The sequence below is a fragment of the Pseudoliparis swirei genome, chromosome 2, assembly GCF_029220125.1.
Source record: "Pseudoliparis swirei isolate HS2019 ecotype Mariana Trench chromosome 2, NWPU_hadal_v1, whole genome shotgun sequence".
Lineage (NCBI taxonomy): Eukaryota > Metazoa > Chordata > Actinopteri > Perciformes > Liparidae > Pseudoliparis > Pseudoliparis swirei.
The window spans coordinates 21,689,332-21,716,727 of record NC_079389.1 but is presented as its reverse complement, the minus strand read 5'-3'; the positions used below and the strand labels follow the sequence as shown (position 1 = coordinate 21,716,727).

General features: G+C 45.3%; 1 protein-coding gene across 1 annotated transcript in view; it reads left to right on the top strand.

Moving 5' to 3' along the window:
• Positions 1-2,108: 2,108 nt before the first annotated feature.
• The window catches only part of pikfyve (phosphoinositide kinase, FYVE finger containing), a 35,087-nt gene continuing 9,799 nt past the window's right edge, over positions 2,109-27,396 (top strand). Inside the window, exons 1-32 of the mRNA XM_056428807.1 lie at positions 2,109-2,300; positions 3,647-3,811; positions 6,057-6,166; positions 6,298-6,469; positions 7,433-7,637; positions 8,911-9,000; positions 9,084-9,240; positions 9,749-9,906; positions 10,108-10,219; positions 13,110-13,257; positions 13,694-13,858; positions 14,753-14,815; positions 14,889-15,018; positions 15,826-16,006; positions 16,088-16,162; positions 16,258-16,365; positions 16,450-16,590; positions 17,225-17,351; positions 18,102-18,982; positions 19,579-19,965; positions 21,065-21,165; positions 21,270-21,341; positions 21,450-21,621; positions 21,703-21,881; positions 22,460-22,573; positions 23,030-23,138; positions 23,212-23,366; positions 23,514-23,625; positions 24,377-24,434; positions 24,555-24,683; positions 24,752-24,872; positions 25,708-25,803. Coding sequence (XP_056284782.1) covers positions 2,120-2,300; positions 3,647-3,811; positions 6,057-6,166; positions 6,298-6,469; positions 7,433-7,637; positions 8,911-9,000; positions 9,084-9,240; positions 9,749-9,906; positions 10,108-10,219; positions 13,110-13,257; positions 13,694-13,858; positions 14,753-14,815; positions 14,889-15,018; positions 15,826-16,006; positions 16,088-16,162; positions 16,258-16,365; positions 16,450-16,590; positions 17,225-17,351; positions 18,102-18,982; positions 19,579-19,965; positions 21,065-21,165; positions 21,270-21,341; positions 21,450-21,621; positions 21,703-21,881; positions 22,460-22,573; positions 23,030-23,138; positions 23,212-23,366; positions 23,514-23,625; positions 24,377-24,434; positions 24,555-24,683; positions 24,752-24,872; positions 25,708-25,803 — 5,174 coding nt within the window. The 5' untranslated portion in view covers positions 2,109-2,119. The remainder of the gene's footprint in view (positions 2,301-3,646; positions 3,812-6,056; positions 6,167-6,297; positions 6,470-7,432; positions 7,638-8,910; positions 9,001-9,083; positions 9,241-9,748; positions 9,907-10,107; positions 10,220-13,109; positions 13,258-13,693; positions 13,859-14,752; positions 14,816-14,888; positions 15,019-15,825; positions 16,007-16,087; positions 16,163-16,257; positions 16,366-16,449; positions 16,591-17,224; positions 17,352-18,101; positions 18,983-19,578; positions 19,966-21,064; positions 21,166-21,269; positions 21,342-21,449; positions 21,622-21,702; positions 21,882-22,459; positions 22,574-23,029; positions 23,139-23,211; positions 23,367-23,513; positions 23,626-24,376; positions 24,435-24,554; positions 24,684-24,751; positions 24,873-25,707; positions 25,804-27,396) is intronic.

The following is a 27,396-nucleotide window of genomic DNA, read 5'->3' as shown; positions in this document are numbered from 1 at the left end:
CAATAACAGAGGAATCATTTGTATGTAACCTAAATTGAGGAGTGCCTGAGAGTCATTTCCTTTATTTAGAACATATTACATATTACATTTGTCGACAGTAGGATGCAAATGTAGCATTTTTAAAACCACTTGCATACTAATAATAACAATAATAATAATAATAATAATAATACTTCATTTGTTGATTTATATTTATGATATGTATTAATAATCGTAATCTGTAAAGTATGGGTTACATTAATTAAATAAAACCCACTGTAGTGTTGCTACTTTTACTCCGGTAAAATATGACGTCGTTTTCCCACGAGAACAGAGAGAGCCAATCGATTGCTCTGAGTTCGACCTCTTCCGCCTTCCTCGTGATCACAACAGTCGCGCTCGGTGCGGGTATCGATTCGTCAGGGCTGCTCGTCTCCCCGGGAGTCGGCTTTTCTGTTTTACAGATGTCTCGGAGGTCGGACGGCTTCACACGTTGATGTCATATTCATACCGGGAACGGGTAAATTCGCCTTATTTTATTTCGCTGTCACGGCGGTTTAATCACGTTTTGTGCGTTAAACATCAGCCTGCTTCGTTGAACCCAGACGTAACGTCACTACTGTACATTTCAAGCTAGTCGGCTAACGTTAGCTCACACTATGTTAGTTATTTCAGCTTTTTGGGCAGTTGTCGCTAAATGTCTAAATGTATATACCGGAGAAATTAGTTGAATTATACAAAGTGGAGTTACATTTTCCAGCTGAATTCACAGTTGATAGTTAGCTTTCAAGCCAGTTGCTAGGTAAATTAGACATCTGGGGGAACTAATGACACTCTTTGTCTGAAGACGATCTGACTAAATCTATACATGACGGAAAGGTGGAGGAGGGCTCGGTCAAGTGACCAGGAAACACCACGATGCTGCGGCCCGTTCTGGTCACGTGACGAGGTGGAGAACGTAATGCTGCTACTTCTGTCTTATCCCCACAACACCCTCCTTTGTACTATCTGAAACTGAAAGTCTGGAGCTTTCTTCAAGGGTTAAATCCAGATTAGACTCACTCTGTACACAGTTGGGTAAATAAACAGGAGGTGTAGATTGAGAGTAACTGCTGTCGGGTGTCTGATTAGTCGAGAGTTCATGTGTGGGACGAAGCAGCGGAGGCAGCGTGTCTGAACGTGTGGTGATGAAAGTACATGTGCTCCGTTATAACCCAGTTTGTCAACTCTGTTTGAAGTCTATGTTCTGCATTGAAAATATTACAAAATAAAAGTTTGTCAGGAAAATGTACTTTATGTATACGAAGTTAAAGTTATTATTTAGTCATTATTATTCGGTGTGTATTAAGATAAGATATTCCTTTATTAGTCCCACAGTGGGGACATTGCAGGATCGCAGCAGCGGGTGCACATTAGAGCATTAATACAAAATAAGAGCATTAATACAAATAAAAAAGATAAAAACAAAATACAAATACTAAATATACAGAGGAAACAAAATATTCACACAAGGCAGTGACCAAAGTGACGATGGTGAACAAAAGTATTGATCTGAAAGCTACTGTAAAGTTGTACTGTTGAATTTCAACAGTGTTGTATTAAACTGCAACTAATTCTTAGTTTGCTGATTATTTTCTTGAGTAAGTGATTTCAAAAGCATTTTAAAATATTGACTTCTTCACAATAAATTGTGATAATCCGTCACGTTTATCCCACTTCATTGGCGTTTATAGAGTTAAAAATAAAACGTGTTGAGTGTGTAGGCTTCCTGTGTTATTTCAAGGTAGTTTTCACGTATTTAACTTCTCTTATGTCGAGCTCTGTTTACTCGGTGTTGTGCGTGCCGTTTTAAAGGCAGCAACAGTAGAGTGGTTTGTGTGTCGTGAGGTCTGGTTCATGTCACAGTGGAGTTATAAAATATGACTTCATTCATTGCTAGACACAAACAAACAGTTGCAATCTAGCAGGGAGTAGTTTCCATGTCAAAAGCAAGTCGGATCAAACAGATTCCCTGAGTGTCGTGAAGAAGAGCGTCTGAAAACACGCTCTAATCGATACCTAAAAGGTTTCAGGAAAAAGTCGATCGGTTCCGCACGCTCACGATGTTTGTCGTTGCGTCCCCAGCAGGACTAGCGGCGTCATGGCCGCCGACGACAAGTCCTCGTCCTCCTCCTCGGAGTGGAGCGTGGAGCCGCCCGTCTCGTCGCCCGCAAGCCCCTCCCACCTGACCCACTTCAAGCCGCTGACTCCGGAGCAGGACGACCCTCCCCTCCGCTCCGCCTACAGCTCTTTTGTCAACCTGTTTCGTTTCAACAACAAAGGTCAGGCCCACGAGGATCCAGAGGAAGTTATGGATGAAGCCTCTGAAAGTTATGGAGATGTACAGAGGGGGGGGCATCTTCAAAGTCCAACACTGTGAGAAAACTGAGCCTGATCACAACGTTTACATCTCTTTTTTTTTTTTACGTACCCATGGGTGTTCATTAAGGCCTTCAGGTGACTCTCATAATGCGGGGATTTTTTTTTTTTATGTGATGAATCTCAGGCTCGTTCTGGAGTGTTAAAGAATCCTTTCTCTATGATTTCTCACGATATTTCTGGACATTTATTCACTAATATCCTGATTTTCCATGTGTGTGTGTGTGTGCGTGCGTGTGTGTGTGTGTGTGTGTGTGTGTGTGTGTGTGTGTGTGTGTGTGTGTGTGTGTGTGTGTGTGTGTGTGTGTGTGTGTGTGTGTGTGTGTGTGTGTGTGTGTGTGTGTGTGTGTGTGTGTGTGTGTGCGCGCGCGCGTGTGGCACGATTAGCTTGACCCAGATTTTAAAGTTCAGACTTTAGCTGCCTTCATATTATTACAGCTTAAGCTGAAATTTAGAGTTTAACTTTTTTTTTTAAACATTGCTTCAGGAATGCGTCTCTTCAGTCAGTGAGGGATTACAACCAACAATAATTCTGTCCTGTACCGTTACTTAGAAGTATTAAATAATCTTTCCATGAGTTCTGGACATTTAAGGGACGTAGAGTTCTTCTTTGTCGTGATGTTTGACTTAATTTGGTCAAACTTAAACCCCCACATACAAAAATACCTCTGACCTTAATATCTGATGCTTGGAAGTTGGTGGAAAAGTGAAGAAAGTCCTTTAAACTGAATTATGATAAATCCTGTATTTGCTAATCCTGTTATGTGATTTATACACAGTTTCTCGTCTTTATTTGGTGTTTATATTGTGTCTTTTTTCACTTCAGTATACAAAGCGTAGTGGATCAATAAGACAAAAGCACTTCCTCCATTACAGTCTGTTAAAACCCATCGTGAGCTTTATTTTAAAGCAGATTATCACTTAACCAGAAGTCTCGTGAGGTCATGTGGTTTAAATTGCCGGCCAGGATCCGGTGAAACACATGACTCCAAATGCTGCGGCCAACCGGCAGCCAATGTTTTTTTTATCCTTTTGATTTCTTTTTCTCTCTAGTATCAAAAAGGCTGTAAAAAAACGTCCAACCAACAGCTTGCATCGCATTTTAAAAGAGTTTATTTTTGTCAAAGCATCTCATTGGTTGATGTCTCTCTGGAGAATTTCAACACATATTACAAACTATGCTTCTAAACTACATTGTGTTGTTTTGACACCTTGATGTGTGTGTGTGTGTGTGTGTGTGTGTGTGTAGAGGATGGACGTCCTTCCTCAGCGGTTTCAGAGAAGACGGATGCCTCGACCCCGTCTCCTCAGTCAGAGCGGAGCTGGTCCACGAGTCCAACCCAGTCCCTCTACAGCTCCAGGTCACACCGGAAACCACACACAGACCTCCTCCGACGCACCTCCACTGCCTCGGGTATAACACACACACACACACAGACACACACACACACACACACACTCACAAACACAGACCTCCTCCGACGTACCTCGACTTCCTCTGGTAAAAACACACACACGCACTCACACACACAAGCACTCACACGGACACACACACACACGCACTCACACACACACAGACCTCCTCCGACGTACCTCGACTTCCTCTGGTAAAAACACACACACACACACGCACTCACACACGCACACACACAGACACACACACACACGCACTCACACACACAGACCTCCGACGTACCTCGACTGCCTCTGGTAAAAACACACACTCACACACACTCACACACATTCACACACACACACACACACAGACCAGTGTACACTGTTGCAGTGTTTTGTCGTCATGATTTATTTCCTGGGATAAGATCAGAGGATTCATTTTATAGGACATTTATTTTCGTATTCATTCTGTTTTGTACGTAACTTCATGAAACCTGGTGGTTTTGCTCTCTGGCGTCACGCTGCACCTCGTTGCGTGACTTGTTGTGTAACCCACTCGGAGGCCATGAGGACCGTGGAGCGTCTCCTTTCCTCCGTCGCATTTCACATTCCGGTTGTCGAGCTGCGCGGTCGGACCAGGTGAAGATTTAACTCGACGACTTCACCTTTACCCAATGAACGAGGTCACAGAGGGAGGGGAGAGACTCTTCTTCAGGCTGAACAACACAACCTGATCAGACGGCTCAGGACCGCTTCACTTCCTGACCAAGGACAGGGAAGGGAAGGGAAGGGAAGGAGAGGAAAGGAAAGGACAGGAAAGGGAAGGACAGGAAAGGAAAAGAAAGGAAAGGAAAGGACAAGACGGGACAGGAAAGGGCAGGATAGGAAAGGAAAAGAAAGTAAAGGAAAGGACAAGACAGGACAGGACAGGAAAGGAAAGGACAAGACAGGATAGGAAAGGAAAGGAAAGGACAGGAAAAGAAAGGACATGAAAGGACAGGAGAGGAAAGGGAAGGACAGGAAAGGAAAGGACAATACAGGATAGGAAAGGAAAGGACAATACAGGATAGGAAAGGACAGGAAAGGGAAGGAAAGGAAAGGAAAAAGGGACAGGAAAGGATAGGAAAGGAAAGAAAGGAAAGGTAAGGACATGGAGGGAAAGTAAAAGAAAAGAAAGGACAGGAAAGGAAAGGAATCAACTAACAAAGACACACGTTTTTGTATCAAAGTATTTCTTTGTAGCATTACTAGCAGGGTGAAGACATTCTGAGTGTCAACCACAACAACTCTGAAGTAGAGAAACGAGTGTTTAAAAAGTGTTTATCATGGTTCTGAAGGGGATTGCTTGTCTTTTCACTTCCGCAGTATCTCATTCCAGGGTTAGTTTACTCAGACGGTGGTGTTCTCCCACGCAGACAGAACATTCTGTTGTGATTACCGTGCCTCACTTCACAGAACAAAAGACAATAGGAACATCGGGCCGATGAATGACTGTACAGATTGTAACGTGCGCTCTCATGTCTCCTCTGATTGCAGTGGATTGGCCGGGTGAGGCTCTCCTGCGCCGCCTGGTTTTTACTAAAGACGCTTCTTAGCTTGCCGTTAACCAGAGTGGCCTCACACAAACTGTTTGCTGTGTCTGAGTGCATGCGAGTGCGTTTTTAATATTTGCATTTTGCTTTCTCTTAGTCTTTGGTTTGCCCCTAATGTCTGACCCTCGGGTACTAACGCTGATAAATGGAACGTGGCGTTTCTAATGAATAACCCCCGAGCTGACCGTCTTATTCCACATGTTTTGGTTTCTTGCCCAGTTCCTTTTATTTAATTGCTCCATGTGTTATTTTTTACTCATTTGCAACTGGAGTTGAAGTGCATTGTCAAATGTTTGGTTTAAATACACTATGAGGAAGAGGAATTTAATTATCATGATCTTACATTCAACATATATATATATATATATATATTTGTATTTATTTATTAATTTATATATATACAGCTATATATATTTTTTTTTAAATGCATACATACAGAAAGATTTATTTATGTATATTTATATATATATTTATATATATGTATATAAATAAGTACATAGATATAAAAATATATATATAAATATTTATGTATATTTGTATTGATTCATTTATATATATATATATAAAGTTATATTTGACAATACAGCAGGATAGATTGTAAAGAATAATTTAACTTTATTTCAGTTCTTGTGCTTATTGGAGTTCTGTGTGTTTCTGTCTGCATCATTTCAGACTGCAGCAGGAAGTCGGACACCACTCTGAGTAACCATGACCCTCGCACAGCTGTGCAACTTCGCACTGCACTGAAGAGGCTGAAGGAAATAATGGAGGGAAAGAGCCAGGTACGCACACACACCCCAAGTCCCTCCCGCTTTCGGCGCTACGCGTACTTCATATCTATATTTTGAAAGCCGCGCCATGACCGGGGGACCCGGCGCGGCCTCTCCACGCCGTGGTTGTCGCCCCCCTGCAGGACAGCGACCTGAAGCAGTACTGGATGCCAGACAGCCAGTGCAAAGAGTGCTACGACTGCAACGAGAAGTTCACCACCTTCCGCCGCCGCCACCACTGCCGCCTGTGCGGCCAGATCTTCTGCAGCCGCTGCTGCAACCAGGAGATCCCCGGGAAGTTCATGGGCTACACGGGTAGGTCACACAATTGCCACATTTTTCAAAGAAAGAGCCACCGAATACAGCCGCGTTACATAATGTGCATGCCGACCAAGCCTAATGTTCAATTTGTATTGTTTTAATTACAACATTTCATCAAGATAACTAGAACGGGCACTCGGTAGAGCGCATATAATTTGGTGGGATGATTGGTTATTATCCGGGGACCATTTGATTAGATTTGGGGATCGATCGGGTCAAAGGTCAAGGTCAAGGTCATGAAAAGGTCAAAATCTTCTATTTACCATAGCGCGGTCAATTTCTATCCAATTGGCATGCAACTAATGCCAACATGTTCATAATTCAATGCCCAATCTTGTGATATGCGAAGGTATGCGCTCTACCGAGTGCCCGTTCTAGTTTAGGTTCTATTTTGATATATTAGAAGAGCTTTTTTCTTATGATAGTTTTAGTTTAGTTCATTGTGATTGTTGTTTAACTATATTTAGTTGTAGGATTGGTTCACTGATTGGGTAACACTGGGCACCTGTGGTGATATGTAGGTGTGTGTGGCTTCAGGACCAGCATGCACCGGGGTGGCCTCTGTTTTTTTTACCAGCACACGGAAGGCAATGTCAGCATTTTGTTTTTTCTTTTTGTTTGTTTAGTAAATACAATTTTTGATTAATGACATACGGAAATGGGCGTTACTTTCTTTTGGCTGCGCCAACTCAAAAAACAAAACACGGTGCGTCAGTTTATTTGGTCAAATGGCCACGACAACAAGAGAGGGCTTTTAATTTGGAAGTGTGTTTTTTGTGTTCACAGCAACACACATCAGGAGCAGATCAGAAAATGACCAAATACAGAATAATAATAATATTAGCCTGGCACAAAGAAAAGCCCGGTTCCTCCACGAGAATCCAAAGTAGCTTCGACCCTAACAACTCGTGTTCTTTCCCTGGTCCCTCGTGCCCCCCCCCCCCCCCCTGAACGCAGGCGATCTGCGCGCCTGCACGTACTGCCGTAAGATAGCGCTGAGCTACGCCCACTCGGCCGACCCGTGCTCCATCGGAGAGGACCTGAGCGCCTTGTCCGACTCCACCTGCTCCGTGTGCGTGGAGCCCAGCGAGCCGCGGACACCCGTCGGCGGACGCAAGTCCAGCCGGAATATCTTCCTCGAGGAAGACCTGACCTGGCAGAGGTGATCACACACACACACACACACACACACATACAGATATTTGATCGGCTTGTCTCCGCAGAAAAAAACAAGATTATAAGTGTAGTATATTAAATTGAGTGTGACTGATTTCTAAATTATTAGCAATTTGTTTTTGCTCAAGTGAAGTCGTAAAGAAGGCCGCGCGATGCCTTCAGGGTCGGCTCTGAATTCGTGCCTCTCGGGTCCCATCGGGCCCCATCGGGCCGTGCACCCCTTAGTCTCTACAGACACATATCTGCATATGAATGCACGAATCTGTCGACACCGGACGAGAGTTTTGGTGTCTGAAGCGTTCTGGTTCCCGTGTTTGCAGCCCGAGTAGCGAGGACCAATCAGGTCTGAGCTGTGGTTGCATTCAGGTAAACAGACCGTGTGTCACGTCTGGTTTGTTTGTTTGTTTGTTTGTTTTTGTCGTGTTGGGATTTTGCTCTTTCTTAGTTCTTCCTCCATTATCCCGCTTGCTCTTTTTTTTCACTGGTGATTTTCTGCTGTGTGTGTGTGTGTGTGTGTGTGTGTGTGATGAATCCGACTCATGTCAGGTATGCGATAGCTGTGTCAGTGGGCCCCGACTGAGGGAATAACTCATGGAGTGAGATGTAAGCACGCATGTGATCTGAGTGATGAATAACGTCAGAGAACAGAAGAGGGAGCATCTGTGTCGGGAAGCTTTGGCAGAGCACGAGGAGCCACTCCAACTCTAACTCAGTTAATGTTTAACGACATGCGCTCTATAACCTCATGCTTGTGATGCACAGTTCTGTCTTTTTAAGTGACTGGGATCATCGGGCTTGACTTAAACTAACTTTTACTAACGTTGCACCAGTAAATCTCAATTCTGGCGTGAAAAAATATATTTTATTGCTGCAACAAATCGGTCAAAACTTAGACAGGGATTCAAAATGCCAGTCCAGAACGTGTCGAGTATCTGACGTACCGGTGCATCCGATGCCGCTGCTTGTAATCGACGTGCTTCCTGCTTTAGTTTTGTTTCCTCTATCAACCTGCCTCAAAGAAAATCTGTTTCGTTTCTCTCTCTCTTTCTCTCTCTCCCTCTCTCTCTCCTGGCATAGAAAAACTCCTATTGGGATGGGAAAGAAGTGAGTCTGGCTTGTTTTTCTGAATTCTTCACGTCTGTCCCGAGCTTTAGTCGCCCGCATGCCCAAACTCACTGGCTAACAAATAGGGCGTGTAAAGACACACTGAGTAAATCAAAGTGTGTGTGTGTGTGTGTGTGTGTGTGTGCGTTCATCAGTATGATTCACCAGGAGCCGCAGAACAGTGGCCTCACTTCCAGACTGACGGCACTCCAAGAAGACGGCGGCAAATCACCCGCCAGGAAGAGGTGACTCACTTTGAACCGACGTCTCTCCATTCGGCACACGCTGGAGTCCGGTCCGTTGGAGTGATCTCTCTTTTTCCCCGCAGGTCCGCCAGCGTGACCAACCTGTCGCTGGACCGCGCCGGCTCCTCCATGGTGCCGTCCTACGACAGCTCCGTCAGCCCGCCCACCAGCCGCGACATGCCGGGCGCCAAGAGCGGCGCCAAGCTGGACCACAGCGAGGAGGAGAGGAAGATCCTACTGGTGGCCGCTTTAATCTCTCACCTTAGAGATACTTATTCATTCTTTTTTTTTATACATAAATATTTATTTGTGTGTGTGTATACATATATATACATGAATATATTCATCTTTATATATATATATTTATTTATTTATATATACATATTTATTTATATGTATATATTTATTTATATATATGTATATATAAACATGTATTTATTTATATGTATATACAAATATATGTATTTATTCATATACTTTTTTATTTATACTTGTGTGTATTTATATATATTTGTTCATTCATATATATATATATTTATTTATAAATATTCATTTATATATATAAATACTTATTTATATATTTATTTATATTTATATGTGTGTGTGTGTATATATGTATCTATTTATTTATATATTTCTATATATATGTATATGTGTATATATATAATGTATGTATATATATATATGTATGTATGTATGTATGTATAATGTATGTATATATGTGCTGACGTGCCCCACGTTCCTGCAGGACTCCTCCCAGCTGAAGGACCTGTGGAAGAACATCTGCCACAACAGCACAGGGATGGAGTTCCAGGACCACAGATACTGGCTGAGGACATACCCCAACTGCATTGTGGGAAAAGAGCTCGTCAACTGGCTGCTGAGGAATGGCACCATCTCCACCAGGTACGTGTTCTTTTGGACATTTTTGGAGATATGGGGATTCGACTTCATGAGGAGATTGATTGATATATATATTTGGTAAAAATGTCCTAGACTCAAATGGGATGAAAGCGAGTGAATCGATGTGGCGATAACGGCGTCTTCCTGCCGCCGCGGTCCACTTCCTGTTTCACCTCCTCTTGTGTTTCAACCTCTGTGTCACAGGGCCCAGGCCATCGCCATCGGCCAGGCGTTGGTGGACGGCCGCTGGCTGGACTGCATCACCCATCACGACCAGCTGTTCAGGGACGAGTACGCTCTCTACCGCCCCCTGCAGGTAGCAGCCGGCATAACACAACTAAATGAGTCCAAAATGACCGGAATGAATGAATTCGCCCGCGCAGATATATACTTATACAGGCACGTGCACAGATAGAGCCCAAGTGGTGCTCAAGCACCAGCCCTTTTGCCCTGGATGAGAAAAATGCCCTTTTTGCTGGAGACACATTTTTTTCATTCATCCGTATTTAAGAATAAAAGTTACTCTCTGTCATCAAGTCCCCCCAAATGTGTTTTAATATCCGACGGGGCATTTATTTGAGTTCTTGTGAGAATTTCGCCCCGACCCGCTCCGCGGCGCTCACGAGACCCCCCCTCCTCTCCCTCCCCCCGCCGCGCCCCTCCCTCCTCCACTTCCTCCTCCACTTGGTGCTCGCGCAGTGCTCCTCGCGCTACTAAACGGCTGCACCTCCTTCTCCTCTGACCCGCAGCATCAGACACACAGGTCCTGACGGTGTTTGTCCCCTGACGTTGTTTTGTGATAAATCAACCACAACATTAGCGCTGCTGAAAACATGACGTCACAACTGGTCCGATGTTTCCTAAACAAATAAACAAACAAAAACTTTGTGATTTCAAAGCCTCGTCCAGCTGTTTACTGACGTTAGTTATGTTTAGAGGAGAGAGAGAAGAGAGAGAAGAGCGAGAGGAGAGAGAGAAGAGAGAGAGAGAGAGTTCTTATTCCGTTCTATTTAACAGGGGCTAGTCTAGGATTTGCGTGGCCAGACTGAAAAAAAAATCATACGGCCTCTCTGGTTCAGAGGGCCGGGCCAAATGTGGAGGGGGGCCGTAGCCGGCCCGCGGGCCTTAGTTTGAGGACCACTGCTTTTGGCTGTTGATGTCTATCAATATCGCTCATTTTGAAAATGACGTAAGAGGGCAATACTGATCCGTATCAGACTAGCGAGGAGGGCAATATGTGGCTGGCATGACGACCCATTAGCCAATCAGATCGCTTGTACTGTTGTTGCTATATAATAATTCATCTTTATTCATAAAGAAAATGTAAGATAGCTTTCAAATGCTGCCCAGAGGAAATGCAGGTCGAGGACAGCATCATCAGTGTATTGCTGCTAATGCTTCAACTGTCAGAATTTTTTTTGGGCATTGGGTGTCCTTTTTTTGGTTTGAGCACCTGCCCCCCAAAATGTCTGTGCACGTGCCTGTACTTATACATATATATACTTATACATATATATACTTATACATATATACTTATACATATAAATACTTATACATATACACGACCGTTCAAAAGTTTAGGGTCATCCAGACAATTTTGTGTCTTCCATGAAAACTCACTTTTATTTATCAAATGAATTGAAAATTGAATAGAAAATATAGTCAAGACATTGACAAGGTTAGAAATAATGATTAATATCTGAAGTATTAATTTTGTTCTTCAAACTTCAAGCTCAAAGGAAGGCCAGTTGTATCGCTTATATCACCAGCATAACTGTTTTCAGCTGTGCTAACATAATTGCACAAGGGTTTTCTAATCAGACATTAGTCTTCTCAGGCGATTAGCAAACACAATGTACCATTAGAACACTGGAGTGATAGTTGATGGAAATGGGCCTCTATACACCTATGGAGATATTTCATTAGAAACCAGACGTTTCCACCTAGAATAGTCATTTACCACATTAACAATGTAGAGAGTGTATTTTTGATTAATGTTATCTTTATTGACACTGACAAACAACGGATATCAGACTGTTAACATACACAATACATGTTCTCCATTATATGATGTGATATGTATTGTCATGTGCAGACTTTATAGGGTTAATCCTGTCACTGTGTTGATGGGCAAAGAGAACAACCAATCAGAGGTACTGAAGATGACACGTGACAAATAAAGTTTTGCTTCTGACAGCGAGAGTTACACTGAAACAAAGTGACGCCCCACGGTCTTTATTCCTCCGTCATTATATTCCCGGTAACACCGGGTATACAGCCGGGACCGCTGGACATCAACACATCTGCTAGCAGACTGTCACGCTCGTAGCTCGTAGCTAGCGCTAGCTACGAGCTAGCTTAAACATGGTTATAATGGCTAATTTATTATTTCTTGGGCTACTTTTATGAATGCAAGACTTGCAATCAACGATACGGTACTAATCTGAGTTCAGGCTGCTCTTTTATTCATCGGTCTCCACGTGTTCAGGGGGACCGGTGACGGTCTCCCCGTCGCGCCCAGCCTGACGCTGGTGTGCTCCACACGGCCTCACGCAGTCACACACGGCCACGCCTCCGCTCTCAAACTTAAATATGAGAGGCTCGCAACCTGCTGACAGGGCGGAGTCACCAGAGAAGTTCACAACAATAGTTTTTTTTCAATTTCAATCGGCTCAGGCACCGGAAAGAAGCACCGAAATGTGCGTTGCGTTTCGGTCCGGGTAATACCGGTTGTATTGGAATCGGTACCACATTGGCACCGGTTTCCGGTACCCAACCCTACTTATACATATATATTTTAACACGATCACGTGTTGACGTTGGTTAATTCTGACACGGCGTCTCTGTCTGTCTCTCGCTCTCATGCGTTCTCTTGCTCTCTCCCGCTCACTCTCTCTGTCTGTCTGTCTGTCTGTCTCTCTCTTGTTCTTTCTCTCTCTCTTGCTCTCTGTCTCTCTCTCTCTCTCTCTCTGTCTCTGTCTTTCGCTCTCTCTCTCGCTCTCTTTCTCTTTGGTGCTCTCTCTCTGTCTGTCTCTCTCACTCTCTCTCTGTCTGTCTGTCTGTCTGTCTTTCGCTCTCTCTCTCGCTCTCTTTCTCTTTGGTGCTCTGTCTGTCTGTCTGTCTCTCTTGCTCTCTCTCCTGCCCCCCCCCCTCTCTCTCTCTTGCCCCCCCCCTCTCTCAATCTGTCTGTCTCCCCCCCCCTCCAGAGCACAGAGTTCTCCGAGACGCCGTCCCCGGACAGCGACAGCGTGAACTCGGTTGAGGGACACTCGGAGCCGTCGTGGTTCAAGGACATCAAGTTCGACGACAGCGACACGGAGCAGCTCGCCGACGAGGGCGAGTACTCCATGCCGAGTAGGTGCATCGCTTTGAGAAAACACCTTTCATGTTCACACCTGCACACTTCGTTGCTCTTTGCACAGCAGTACTGTTCATAAGTACACATGGGATGTACTTGAGTATTTTACACTCGGAAAAAATATTGTATTATTGGCTTCGCTACCTTTATCTGACAACCTTTAATTACTTTACCAATTAAGATTAATCAGATCGACAAAAAAACGTAAATAGCAAATATATTTGATAATCAGCATTTTTTTTTTTTTACCAGTATTTTACGATTCCATCTTCTCAGATTTGGAGATTTGTTGCTTTTTTGGGGGGGGGGGGAAGTTGCTGAATATTCACGAGCCGAACAAGCCGGCGATTTAATGGAGGGAATAATGATTACTTGATGGTTCAGAACCTCCGCCCGCCGCACTGTAAAGTCCCGCCGTGCCCGTCTGTCCAGACTCCGCCAGCCCCAGCAAGAGGTCCTCCGTCAGCAGCTTCCAGTCCGCGGTGGACAGCGACTCCGCCGCCTCCATCAACCTCAACACGGAGCAGAACAACGTCAACTTCCACATCAAGAAGCAGGCCAAGTATCCACACGTGCCGTCTGCAGCGGACCAGAAAGGTGAACGACTCAGATGTTCGATATGAATACGCCGCGCTCTCGTCTCCCGCTCACTTCAAGGCATTTGGTTCCCACCTTAAACGCCATCTCACTTCACTTTAAATGTTATTATTATTGATATACAGCCTGGCGGCACAGTACACTAGAGGAAAGATATTTAAATTAAGTTTTATATACATACCTTGATGTTCGTGATATTATTTTTTCTAAGTTATCAGTTCTTCACATTTGCCTTTATTATTACCTTCGCATTGAAAATGCGGAAGGTTATGTTTTGATCGCCGTGTATTTATTTATTTATTTATTTGTATGCGTGTTATTCGCATAAGTAAAAAAGTATTAAACCGAATCGCATGAAATTTGGTGGGATGATTGGTTATTATCCGGGGACCATTTGCTTAGATTTTGGGATCGATCGGGTCAAAGGTCAAGGTCATGAAAAGGTCAACATCTTCTTTTTACCATAGCACGGTCAATTTCTATCCAATTGGCATGCAACTAATGCCAAAATGTTCATAATTGAATGCCCAATCTTGTGATATGCGAAGGTATGCGCTCTACCGAGTGCCCATTCTAGTTATTTTTACTATGTTTCTTTTCTTTGTTTTTTCTTTTCTTTTTCCTGTTCTGGGGTTTTGCTGTTGCTTATACGACATTTTATGTTATGATCCACGTGTGTGTGTACTGTTTGTGTGCCTGTAGTAGTTGGGAGGGGCGGGGCTAAAGGGTTTGGGGCGGGGCCGTCCAACTCCTCATCTCAGAGGAGCCTACAGACCTCGGTCTTTGGACGGTCCTCCATTCGTACATTTTTATTTTTTTGTCAATGCCTGTCACTATGTACACGTTATGTACGTACCTATGGAAATAAATTACTTACTTACTTCCCTCTTCCAGCTGAATTCCTTCTCTCTGAGGACAGAGGACAGAATATTGTCATCAGCGACGCCTTCATCAAGGGTAGGAACGCCGCGCTTAATCGACATCTTCAATTAGCCTGAATAGGTGTAACCCGACTCCATCGTCCCCGCAGAGTCTCTGTTCAACCGCCGCGTGGAGGAGAAAGCCAAAGAGATGCTGTTCACGCCGCTGGGCTGGCACCACAGCTCCCTGGACCAACTCCGGGAGGAGAACGGGGAGAAGAAGGCCATGGAGAGGCTGCTGTGAGTCTCTATGCATCCACTAGGGCAGCGAGTCATGATGTACAAGCAGTATGAACACATATGCACATGTACAGATAAATATATACAGATGTTTGTATACAAATAGAATAGCAAGTGAGATTTTTACGACTTAAGAAAAGTTTGAATACAACTTTTTTGAGATTCGTGAGGATAATTGTTTAAGACACAGGTGTCAAACACAAGGCCCGCGGGCCAAATCCAACCGGCCACGTCATTTTATGAGGCCCCTGACGACTTGAAAGACACATTCCTCACTTTTTCTTCAAGAAATGTTAGAAAAATATCCTGTGCTTTTATTTTGAAGTTTTCAAATTTATATGGATTTATGTTATAATATTAGAGAACATTTCTTATGTACAATATTTCTACACTCAAATAAACATGAATCAAATGTAAAGAAAGTTATTTAGTACTATGTTGGGGAGTATTTTATACGTTTATATGTCTGTTACAACCCTTTGAGGGTAGCCTTGTGAAGACGAGTTTGACATTCCTGATTTAAGGTATGTGGCGTACTTCAGCCTCTTATGGTCAAAAACAGTATTACAACAACAAACACAGGGGGAAATGATGCTGGCAAAAAGAAAGAAAGAAATTTCCCCTGAATAAAAAAAAAAAAAAAGTTTTTCCTCAACTGCTTCTCAGGGCCTCCGTAAATAAGTTCTGTACACTGATATCAAAATTATTGTACGGATTAGAATAGCTTCAGCGCGCAAGTGTGTTTGTGCCCTGCTCTCTGACTGGCGGGTGGTTTCCACCGCTGCCCCCCCCCCCCTCTTTGTGTAGCTCTGCCAACCACAGCCACATGATGGCGCTGCTGCAGCAGCTGCTCTACAGCGAGTCCCTGTCTCTGTCCTGGCGCGACGTCATCGTCCCCGTGGTGCGCCAGGTGGTGCAGACGGTGAGGCCCGACGTCCGCAACTGCGACGACGACATGGACATCCGCCAGCTGGTCCACATCAAGAAGGTCGGAACCCCCGTCAAACCGGAGTCGTGTGTGTGGATTCAGACCGTCTGCTTCAACTGCGAGTCTCCGTTGGTGTTTCAGATCTCTGGAGGCCGGAAGTTCGACTCCACGGTGGTAAACGGCTTTGTGTGCACCAAGAACATCGCCCACAAGAAGGTTGGCCCGCGTTCCCCGTGTAACTCACGTTCACTGTCAGTAAGAAGTATGTCAAACAGTTTAAAAAATACCACTTGTTCTGCCCTTGTAATCAGATGAACTCCTACATCAAGAACCCCAAAATCCTGCTTCTGAAGTGCTCCATCGAGTACCTGTACAGGGAGGAGTCCAAGTTCTCGTGCATCGACCCCATCGTGCTGCAGGTCAGTGATCCGCTCCACCTAAAAGTTCTAGACTGCCAGTTGCAGGGAACTCAGACCGGATGTTTCTCTCTGTCTCCCCCTCAGGAGCGAGAGTTTCTGAAGAACTACGTGCAGCGGATAGTCGACGTCCGCCCGACGCTGGTGTTGGTGGAGAGGACCGTGTCTCGCATCGCTCAGGACATGCTGCTGGAGCACGGCATCACGCTGGTCATCAACGTCAAAGCGGTCAGTCAAAGTCTCGGCGCCGTGTAATCACAGCCTCCTCTGGGTTTGGTTTTACAGGGATCAAGACGGTCATGGAAAACCTGGGAAAGTCGTGGAATTTTAAAAATGGTTATTTTTTGGCCTTGAAAAGTCCTGGGGGAAAAAAATTATTCCAAAAGTTTTGGCAAAGTCCTGGGAAAAATGTTTTTATCCCAAAAGTTTTGGGGAAATCCTGGAAATCAAATGTAATCCCCCAAAAAATTGAAAAACCCTGAAATTTATTTTTAGCCCAAAACTTTTTGAAAAGTCCTGGAAAAGTGTTATATTCATATGTTCATTTACACAATTAGATTAAAAGAATAACATGTATGTAAATATTTATTCTTTTAATCAAACTATTGTCCCATTCATTTGTGTCATTTTAAGGTTATACTTGTGTACACACCGAGATTTCACACAATGTTTGGTCATGGACATTTGGTGTGAAGTAATTGAAAGGTCATTGGAAGGCCATTGAAAGGTCATTGGTCAACATGTGTATGAACCTTGGTTTTAGCCTGAAAGTGAAACTCGTTATAAGCGGTGTGTAAAACGAAGGACGTGCGTACGCTGCGGTCCTGGACCACTTCTCAGCGTTCTTCTTTGTCATTGACAGCAAGTCCTGGAGAGGGTGAGTCGTATGACCCAGGGAGACCTGGTGATGTCCATGGACCAGCTGCTCACCAAACCCCGCCTGGGAACCTGCTTCAAGTTCTACATGCAGTCCTTCACTCTGGCCAACGGTGGGAGAACAAACCTCCACGACTCCGCCTCTCAATCTATTATTATTGTTATCTTTATTTTAAAAAAAACCTATTTGATGCTCTGGACCAGATTGTAGCTACACAGCTAATTAGCATCTGTAGACCCTTGATAGACCATAATAAACATAAAACTGTAACAAACATAAAACAATAACAAACATAAACGATAACAAACAGTACAAGACACGATACAACAGTCTATGTGGTACGAACAACACAGAATACACACAATGTGAAGCTACAGTACACCACATTAAAAGTATGTAATACATACTATTAAAAGTAAGTAATAAAAACTATTAATAAGTAATAAAACCATTAAAAGCAAGTAATAACTATTAAAAGTAAGTAATACATACTATTAAAAGTAAGTAATAAAAACCATTAAAAGTAAGTAATAAAAACTATTAAAAGTAAGTAATACAAACTTTAAAAGTAAGTCATTAAAAACATTAAAAGTAAGAAATAAAAACATTAAAAGTAAGTAATAAAAACAATTAAAAGTAAGAAATAAAAACATTAAAAGTAAGTAATTAAAAACATTAAAAGTAAGAAATAAAACCATTAAAAGTAAGTAATACGAGCCATAATAATGTTGCTCAATGAGTGCAGCGCTGACCAGCTTTCAACTGATTTCTTTGATTATTTAAGTGCTGATAGAGCTGCAGCTCTTCTGTATCGCTGTGAGATCAGATTACTAATCAAAAGAAACCTCTTTTGTTTCTGCAGACGAGGTGAAGACGCTGATGTTCTTCGAGGGCTGCCCTCTGCACCTCGGCTGCTCCATCAAGCTGCGAGGAGCCTCCGAGTACGAGCTGGCCCGGGTGAAGGAGATCATCATGCTGATGGTGTGCGTGGCCTACCACTCGCAGCTGGAGATCTCCTTCCTCATGGACGAGTTCGCCATGCCGCCCAGTCTGGCCCAGAGCACCTCATTCCCCTGCCTGCTGGAGGGCACGTCGGCAGAGGAGGAGGAGGAGGAAGAGGAGGAAGAAGAAGAGGAGAATGGAGAGAGTCTGGAGAAAACCGTAGTGCCCGAAGACTCGGGAGGACGAACCGACGACGAGGGGCTTCCCGCCGAGTCTCCGCCCAAAAGCGGAGACGCGGACACTCTCCAAGACGACCGGCACCCCGACGTGTCCTCCCCCGTCCCGGACCAGGAGGCGATGACCTCCACGCCGTTTTCCAGTCCCGTCGCGTCGCCGCCGCCTCTGTGCCTGCTGCCGCCGTTCCTCATGGAGGACGACCCGGCGACGGGCGACGCCGACACCGTCGTCGCGGCGGTGGCGGCGTCCGAGGGTGTGGCGGGGGGCGAGGGGAGCCTCGCGAAGAAGAAGAAACTGAAGGGGGATTCCCGCGATCCGGAAGGCGCCACCATCGCCGCCGCCACGACCCGGTTGTTCCGAGACCCCCTGCAGGACGACACGGGGATGTTCGTGGCCGAGCAGGTGGACTCGTCGGACGACCGGCTGAAGTCCATCTCCGCCGTGTTCAAGCAGGAGCTGCAGGACATCATCCTGTGCATCTCGCCCTTCTTCACGTTCAAGGAGCCGTTTCTCCTCATGGCCGCCGGCATGCAATGCCCCAGCAGGGACTACTTCCCGGAGCAGGTACCATGGGGTGTCTGGAAAATGTCTTCTTTTGTCTCAAACCGTTCAAAAGTTTGGGGTCACTTCGAAATGTCCTTATTTTTCAAAGAAAAGCACTGTTTTTATCAATGAAGATAACATTAAATTAATCATATATACTCTCTCTCCATAGTTAATGTGGTAAATGAGTATTCTCTGGTGTTTGATGAAGTCTCTAAAGAGGTGTGTAGAGGCCCATCTCCAGTGTTCTGATGGTACATTGTGTTATCGCCTTAGAAGACTAGCGGAGGGGTAGAAAACCCTTTTTATGTGAGCGCAGCTGAAAACAGTTATGCTGGTGAGAGAAGCTATAAAACTGGCCTTTCTTTGACCGATTAGTTTAAAGAACTAATTAATATTTAAAGTAAAAATCATTATTTATAACCTTTTATATTTTCCATTCATTTCGCAATTTATTTGATAAATAAAAGTGAGTTTTCATGGAAAACACCAAATCGTCTGGGTGACCCTAAACTTTTTAACGTTAGTGTGTGTAAAATATTTTAGTAGTCGATCCTGATATTTGAGAGGCTGATGTTTCCTTCCTTGCTCCTCCGGTGTTCCCCCGTGTCTCACAGGTGTACCTGTCCCCGCTCCTCAACAAGGACTACAAAGAGCTGGACGGACGTCGGAAGCGGCAGCTCCTCAAAGACTCCGCCCCCTCCGCTCTGGCCGGCGGGCAGACCAACAGCGGCGCTCAGCCGAAGCCCGTCGACGTGCTGCCCTCCCACAGCCTCACCAGCACGCGCATCACAGAGCAGCTGAGCGGCAGCCAGGACCTCGCCCGCATGGTGGCGGACTACAGGGCCAAGGGGGGCCGCATCCGGCAGAGGGAGGGCGGCGACCCCTTCTGCGCCGCGGCGCCCGTCAGCGGAGCGCAGAGCAAGGCGGCGGCGGTGAAGCTGACGAGGGCCGACAGCGAAGAGAAGACGAGCAAACCGGCTGACGCCAGCTGGGCGCCCAAGGTGAGCGGCGGGGAACTTGTTAATTTATTCATATACAACAATCAGCATTTTATTTTATTTATTTTGAAGTAGGCATCAATTAGACATTTACAAATGTCTTTCAGAATGTCAAACTGTAAGCATAAAAGTCCAACTTTAAGCCTTAATGTCAAACTTTAAGCCTGAAGGTCAAACTTTAACCCTGAATGTCAAACTTTAAGCCTGAAGGTCAAACTTTAAGCCTGAAGGTCACACTTTAACCCTGAATGTCAAACTTTAAGCCTGAAGGTCTAACTTTAACCATGAATGTCAAACGTTAAGCCTGAAGGTCAAACTGCTGAACTTTTTATAATATCTTCTTTCTGAATATTTCCAGTTCCGTTTCTCCTCCGTGTTCTTTCCATTTCTTTCTAATCAGTTTCAGACTTTTCCCCCGTAGCGGAAAAACTATTCAGGCAGTGAAACTAATCCCGAAGGTTCAGGAGTAGTTATTCATGTATTTATATTGATCATTCAGGAGTGTCTGCTTTGCACCTGTCGTTTCCTCAGAGCTCCGACTGGACTTGTGTTGATCACCACGAGGCTCTGGTTGCTCCGAGAAACCGGAGCTACTTCCACCTGAGAGAAAAGAGTGTCCAGGTGTTTATCCTCCACGTCCTCTCACCTGCTTCTCCCCTCCAGAGCATGTGTGGTTTATAGCTTTAATATGTAGAATTAACTCAGACAGGTAGCTTCCGCTAACCACACGTCTTGTTCCCGCACTTTTTTGTAACGCGCTCCTCTTAGCGCCACCTTTTTTATTTTGTCGTCTTCTTCTTTCTTTTTTTAACCTGCGCTGTCCAGTTTTTTTTGTCCACTCCAAACACACACAAAAAAAGGGACGTCGCGTAGATGAGCATGTGCATGATCACGGCGCGCCTGTTGCCGGGCGGAGATTGGACCCGGCAGGTTGAAGCTGGCCGTCGACGTTTCTGAGTGGCCGCTTGTTTTTTTCCGGCTTATTTTGTTTAATCTCGCCTTTTCTAACCAGTGTTCCCAGTCCGGCACGAGGAAAACTACGAGTACCGTGTGTCTCATCTGACTTCACCCGCTTGTTGTTGTTGTTGTCGTCCTCCTCCAGCTGGACTGTCTGAACCCCGTCAACCACCAGCGGCTGTGCGTGCTCTTCAGCAGCTCGTCGGCTCAGTCCAGCAACGCGCCCAACCCCTGCGTCAGCCCGTGGTAAACCCTGTTCACGTGGGAGACGCCACATCGATAAAGAATCTCAGTCCTCGTGTTTTTTTTCCGGGAATTTTGAGGCATTTTTGTTTGTTTGTCGTCAGCAGGATCGTCACCATGGACTTTTATGGCAAGAATGACCTCTCCCTCGGCGTGTTCCTGGAGCGCTACTGCTTCCGGTGAGACGAAGTCAAATCTATAATAAAATAAAACTTAGTGACTCCATTTCTTACTGTGTTTTTGGAAGTGGAGAGATTTGAAATTGTTTATATGTGTGTGTGTGTCAGGCCGTCTTACCACTGCCCCAGCATGTACTGTGAGACTCCCATGGTGCACCACATCCGCCGCTTCGTGCACGGCGGCGGCTGCGTGCAGATCGTGCTGAAGGAGCTGGACTCCCCGGTGCCCGGCTACCAGCACACCATCCTCAACTACTCCTGGTGCCGCATCTGCAAACAGGTCCGCAACAACATTTAAAATGCACCACGTGGGTTTCTACATTCCTCATAAAGTGACTCCATCTCTTTCTTTCATTCCAAGGTGACGCCCGTGGTGCCGCTGTCCAACGACTCGTGGTCCATGTCGTTCGCCAAGTACCTGGAGCTTCGCTTCTACGGCCACCAGTACACCAGGAGGGCCAACGCGGAGCCCTGCGGACACTCCATCCACAAGGACTACCACCAGTACTTCTCCTACAACCAGATGGTGGCGTCCTTCAGGTCGGCCCTCTGTCCTTCATTCGCTGGAGGAGACGTTTTTAAAAGGCTCTCTGTCGGAGATGTTTGAGGGTTCATATTATGTTGTGTTCAGCAACGCGTCGTTCTTCTGTTTAACAAGTTCCCGGTTAAAACAAGCATACGTTGGTTTGTCTTCAGCTTACTGCACCTTCACACCGTCCTCTTAAAGAGACAGCACCTCTCTTAAAGAGACGGTGCCCCTCTCTTGAAGCGACGGCGCCCCTCTCTTAAAGAGACGGTGCCCCTCTCTTGAAGAGACGGCGCTCCTCTCTTAAAGAGACGGCGCCCCTCTCTTGAAGAGACGGCGCCCCTCTCTTGAAGAGACGGCGCTCCTCTCTTAAAGAGACGGCGCTCCTCTCTTAAAGAGACGGCGCTCCTCTCTTAAAGAGACACTCCTCTCTTAGAGAGACACGCTCCTCTCTTAAAAAGACAGCGCCCATCTCTTAAAGAGACAGTGCTTTGATTTGTACTAGTCAACACTGTAGTATTGATATTTGTATAATGTTTGTCACTTCTTCAACTGGTTATACTCAAGTTTCCCCCGCCTCCCTCCTTCTCAGCTACACCTCCGTACGGCTGTTGGAGATTTGTCTTCCTCGTCCCAAGATCTTCATCAGGAACCTGGGACCGTCCAAAAGCAACCTGCAGCAGGACCTGAAGGACTTCTCCCAAAAGTAAAGCGCCGAGATCATCAGTCCAAATTAATTTTGATGCAGAAAGACGATACATTGACCAGTAGATCCCAAAAAGAAAGATACGAGGAGAAAGCTTGGAAGAGACGTTATTATAAAAAACTTTTTTTCCCGTTAATTTAATGGAAATCTGTCTCATCTTGAGTTTACTTCTTCCAGTAGCTTTTTAAATCACCTCAAACACAACAGAAGAGTTTCCCCTGATAGAGGCCCGATGTCCTGTGTTCACCCAACAGTCCTCCCAATGCAACTGACAGAATACATACAGCAATTAAACCAAGTGAGAAAGAACTACAATACAACAAAAGTAAATAGGCCGCTGTCTAAAGAAGGAATTTAAATGCTTTGCAGTCCAAATGTATTGTTCTTCTCCTTTAATGCCTCGAGGCGAACGGTCTGAGCTCCTCTGCACACGGCTGACCGCTGCGCTCTCCTCAGGGTGACCCAGGTGTACATGGCCATCGACGACCGCCTCACCTCCCTCAAGACCGACACCTTCAGCAGGACGCGAGAGGAAAAGATGGAGGACCTCTTCGCTCAGAAAGACGTAGGTCCCCCCCCCCCCCCCCCCCCCCAACATGTCTGGTGTAGCTACGTGGACTCATAGTGTGTGTGTGTAGATGGAAGATGCCGAGCTGCGCAGCTGGATCGAAAAACTGCAGGCGCGAATCCAGGTGTCCGGTCTGGATTCCCCGCAGCAGGTGCAGGCGGTTCTGGAGTCGCTGGTGATGAAGAAGCAGGGTCTGTGCGAGATGCTGCAGTCCTGGAACAGCAGGTCAGAGCCGCCATGTTGTTGTTTTTAAACGGGCGAGAAGGACAGTCGGCATCGTAAAAAGCTCCTTCAACATCAAGTTCATAGCAGTATGTTGACCCGAGCTTCTCTAAGCTCCTCCCTCCTCCTAAGCTCCTCCCCCCCCCCCAGGCTGCAGGACCTGTTCCAGCAGGAGAAAGGCAGGAAGCGTCTGTCCGTCCCTCCGAGCCCGGGGAGGCACCGGCAGACCCCCGCCGCCGCCGCCATCGCCGACGACAGCAAGGTCGGTACCGAAGAACATTTGAAAACTTAAAGTGCGTGGCTCTCTCAGTACTTGAGCCCCAAACATCCGGCTTCACCAATACATTGAAATGAGACTTCTGTGATGTTTGAAACGTGCGCTCATCGGTTTTAGACTTTAGATTCTTTCAGTTTCCCCAAATGTGAAGATGTGTTGCTTTTCTCTCTCTTGTGAAGTGCATTTTGGGGTTTGGGACTGTCGGTCCGAGACGTTTGATGACGTCGCTTTGGGCTGTAGGACATTGTTTGGGGTATTTTTCACTGTTCACGAATGTTTTCTAAATGATTTATTGATCTTTTTTGTTGCGGTCCCAAACAAGTTACTGGAGTTGATCTTCTGTGCCGCCCGACTTCAACTCCTTTAAGTTTCATTTTATTACCTTCGCATTGAAAATGCGGAAGGTTATGTTTTGATCGCCGTGTATTTATTTATTTATTTGTATGCGTGTTACTCGCATAACTCAAAAAGTATTAAACCGAATCGCATGAAATTCGGTGGGATGATTGGTTATTATCCTGGGACAATTTGATTAGATTTTGGGATCGATCGGGTCAAAGGTCAAGGTCATGAAAAGGTCAAACTCTTCTTTTTACTCTTCAATTTATATCCACTTGGCATGCAACTAATGCCAAAATGTTCATAATTCAATGCCCAATCTTGTGATATGCGAAGGTATGCGCTCTACCGAGTGCCCGTTCTAGTTTATTAAATAAGTAATGTATTTATTGAACAGAGTACCCTGGATTCCTCCCCCCGCAACCCCTCGCCGGTGGTGCTGACCGGAGACAAAGGTGAGTTTGTGTCTCAGACCTGAATCCATCTCGCTCCACTGTGGCCGAGTGGAGAGGGATTGTGATGCCGACTCTGGTTTATGTGTGTTCTCTCTCTCTCTCTCTCTCCCCCTCTGACAGAGGACCGCCATCTCTGCATCCTGTCCTCCACCTCCTCCTCCATGCTGCCGTCGCCAGGAGAACTCGGAGCTGATCCTTTCACACCTTTTCCCTCCTTCACTGAGCAAGACTCGGTCAGCCTCTCGGAAGGTACACACACACACACACACACACACACACCTCTATCTCCCATCTAACCTGTATACGTCCGTTGTCAGATGTGTTTGACGGACACCTGCTGGGCTCCACCGACAGCCAGGTGAAGGAGAAATCCACCATGAAAGCCATCCTCGCCACTTTCCTGCCCGGCAACAGCTACAACCCCATCCCTTTCCCATTGTGAGTGGAGCACTGTGGCCGCGGCTCGTGATTATATATCGACTAATTTAAACAAATTCACTTTCTATGAATCATAATTTAGTGTGTGTGTGTTAAAACATGATTTTATATGTTTTTTGATAGAATTACACAAACTGTGCCACTCGGCGTTTAAATTCACGAAACCCAAAAACTAAACAAAAAATAAAATCTACAATTTCTTATACACTATCACAGCGCTGTTTCACTGTGGACTGAATTTGTTTTGGGTGTGTTTTTGTATATGTATTTTTACTATTTCTTATTCAATATCTGAGGTATTGATATAAAATGTTATTTTTTCTTCAATATCTTAATATAAAATGTCATTAAATGGAGTGTTGTGCATTGCACTGCCTACCTGTAGGCAGGTGTTACTTTGGTAAATGACAAATGTTAAATATGCAATAAAAATTTGTGGTGATATTTTGCAGGATTGAAACATAAATATCTTTAAATAATAAGAAATGGGATTTGTGTTAAATTAATTCTCTAAACGACCTGTTATTCCAGAACAATTATTTTTCATTTATATTTTGTCTTCAGCCTGTTTACTGCACCTCCACACACCCCTCTCTTAAGGAGACAGCGCTCATCTCTTATTTATTTTATTGTTTTCCAATTTTGTTGAACTTAAAGAAAATCGAAAGTATGTGCGTCTCTTTTTGTCCGACATGAAGTGAATATTAGTAATAAAGTGATAAAATGATATGGTAATAATAAGTTAATAAAGTAAAAGCATTTAACAGTTAACGACAAATAACGTTTAGACAACATATACGTGATCAATTCTAAGGAGTGTTTTCTCTGTTGACAGCGAGCCAGATAAACACTACCTGATGTACGAGCACGAGCGCGTTCCCATCGCCGTGTGCGAGCGAGAGCCGAGCTCCATCATCGCCTTCGCCCTCAGGTGACGACCGCCTCCGCCCACAGAGCGCCGCCAAAATAAAGTTCAATGTGAGACTCCATGGTTGCAGCTACATCCGCCCAGCCCAGGTATGGCCCAGGCGGCTGCGTGCAGAATCGTGCTGGAAGGGCTGGAACTCCCCGGTGCCGGACTACCACACACCATCCTCAACTACGCCTAAGTTGCCGCATCTGCAAACAGGTCCGCAACAACATTTAAAATGCACCACGTGGTTTCTACATTCCTCATAAAGTGACTCCATCTCTTTCTTTCATTCCAAGGTGGCGCCGATGGTGCCGCTGTCCAACGACTCGTGGTCCATGTGGTTCGGCCAAGTACCTGAGCTTCGCTTCTCGGCCACCAGATACACCAGGAGGGCCAACGCTTGGAGCCCTGCGGACCTCCATCCACAAGGACTACCACCAGTACTTCTCCTACAACCAGATGGTGGCGTCCTTCAGGTGACCCTCTGTCCTTCATTCGCTGGAGGAGACGTTTTAAAGGCTCTCTGTCGGAGATGTTTGAGGTTCATATTATGTTGTGTTCAACAAGTCGTTCTTCTGTTTAACAAGTTCCCGGTTAAAACAAGTATACGTTAGTTTGTCTTCAGCTTACTGCACCTTTCACACACTGTCCTCTTAAAGAGACAGCACCTCTCTTAAAGAGACGGTGCCCCTCTTGAAGGACGAGCCCTCTCTTAAAGGGACGGTGCCCCTCTCTTGAAGAGACGGCGCTCCTCTCTTAAAGAGACGGCGCCTCTTGAAGAGACGCCCTCTCTTGAAAAGACGGCGCCTCTTGAAGAGACTGCTCCTCTCTTAAAGAGACAGGCGCTCCTCTCTTAAAGAGAGGCGCTCCTCTCTTAAAGAGACACTCCTCTCTTAGAGACACGCTCCTCTCTTAAAGACAGCGCCCATCTCTTAAAGAGACAGTGCTTTGATTTGTACTAGTCAACACTGTAGTATTGATATTTGTATAATGTTTGTCACTTCTTCAACTGGTTATACCAAGTTTCCCCGCCTCCCTCCTTCTCAGCTACACCTCCGTACGGCTGTTGGAGATTTGTCTTCCTCGTCCCAAGATCTTCATCAGGAACCTGGGACCGTCCAAAAGCAACCTGCAGCAGGACCTGAAGGACTTCTCCCAAAAGTAAAGCGCCGAGATCATCAGTCCAAATTAATTTTGATGCAGAAAGACGATACATTGACCAGTAGATCCCAAAAGAAAGATACGAGGAGAAAGCTTGGAAGAGACGTTATTATATAAAACTTTTTTTCCCGTTAATTTAATGGAAATCTGTCTCATCTTGAGTTTACTTCTTCCAGTAGCTTTTTAAATCACCTCAAACACAACAGAAGAGTTTCCCCTGATAGAGGCCCGATGTCCTGTGTTCACCCAACAGTCCTCCCAATGCAACTGACAGAATACATACAGCAATTAAACCAAGTGAGAAAGAACTACAATACAACAAAAGTAAATAGGCCGCTGTCTAAAGAAGGAATTTAAATGCTTTGCAGTCCAAATGTATTGTTCTTCTCCTTTAATGCCTCGAGGCGAACGGTCTGAGCTCCTCTGCACACGGCTGACCGCTGCGCTCTC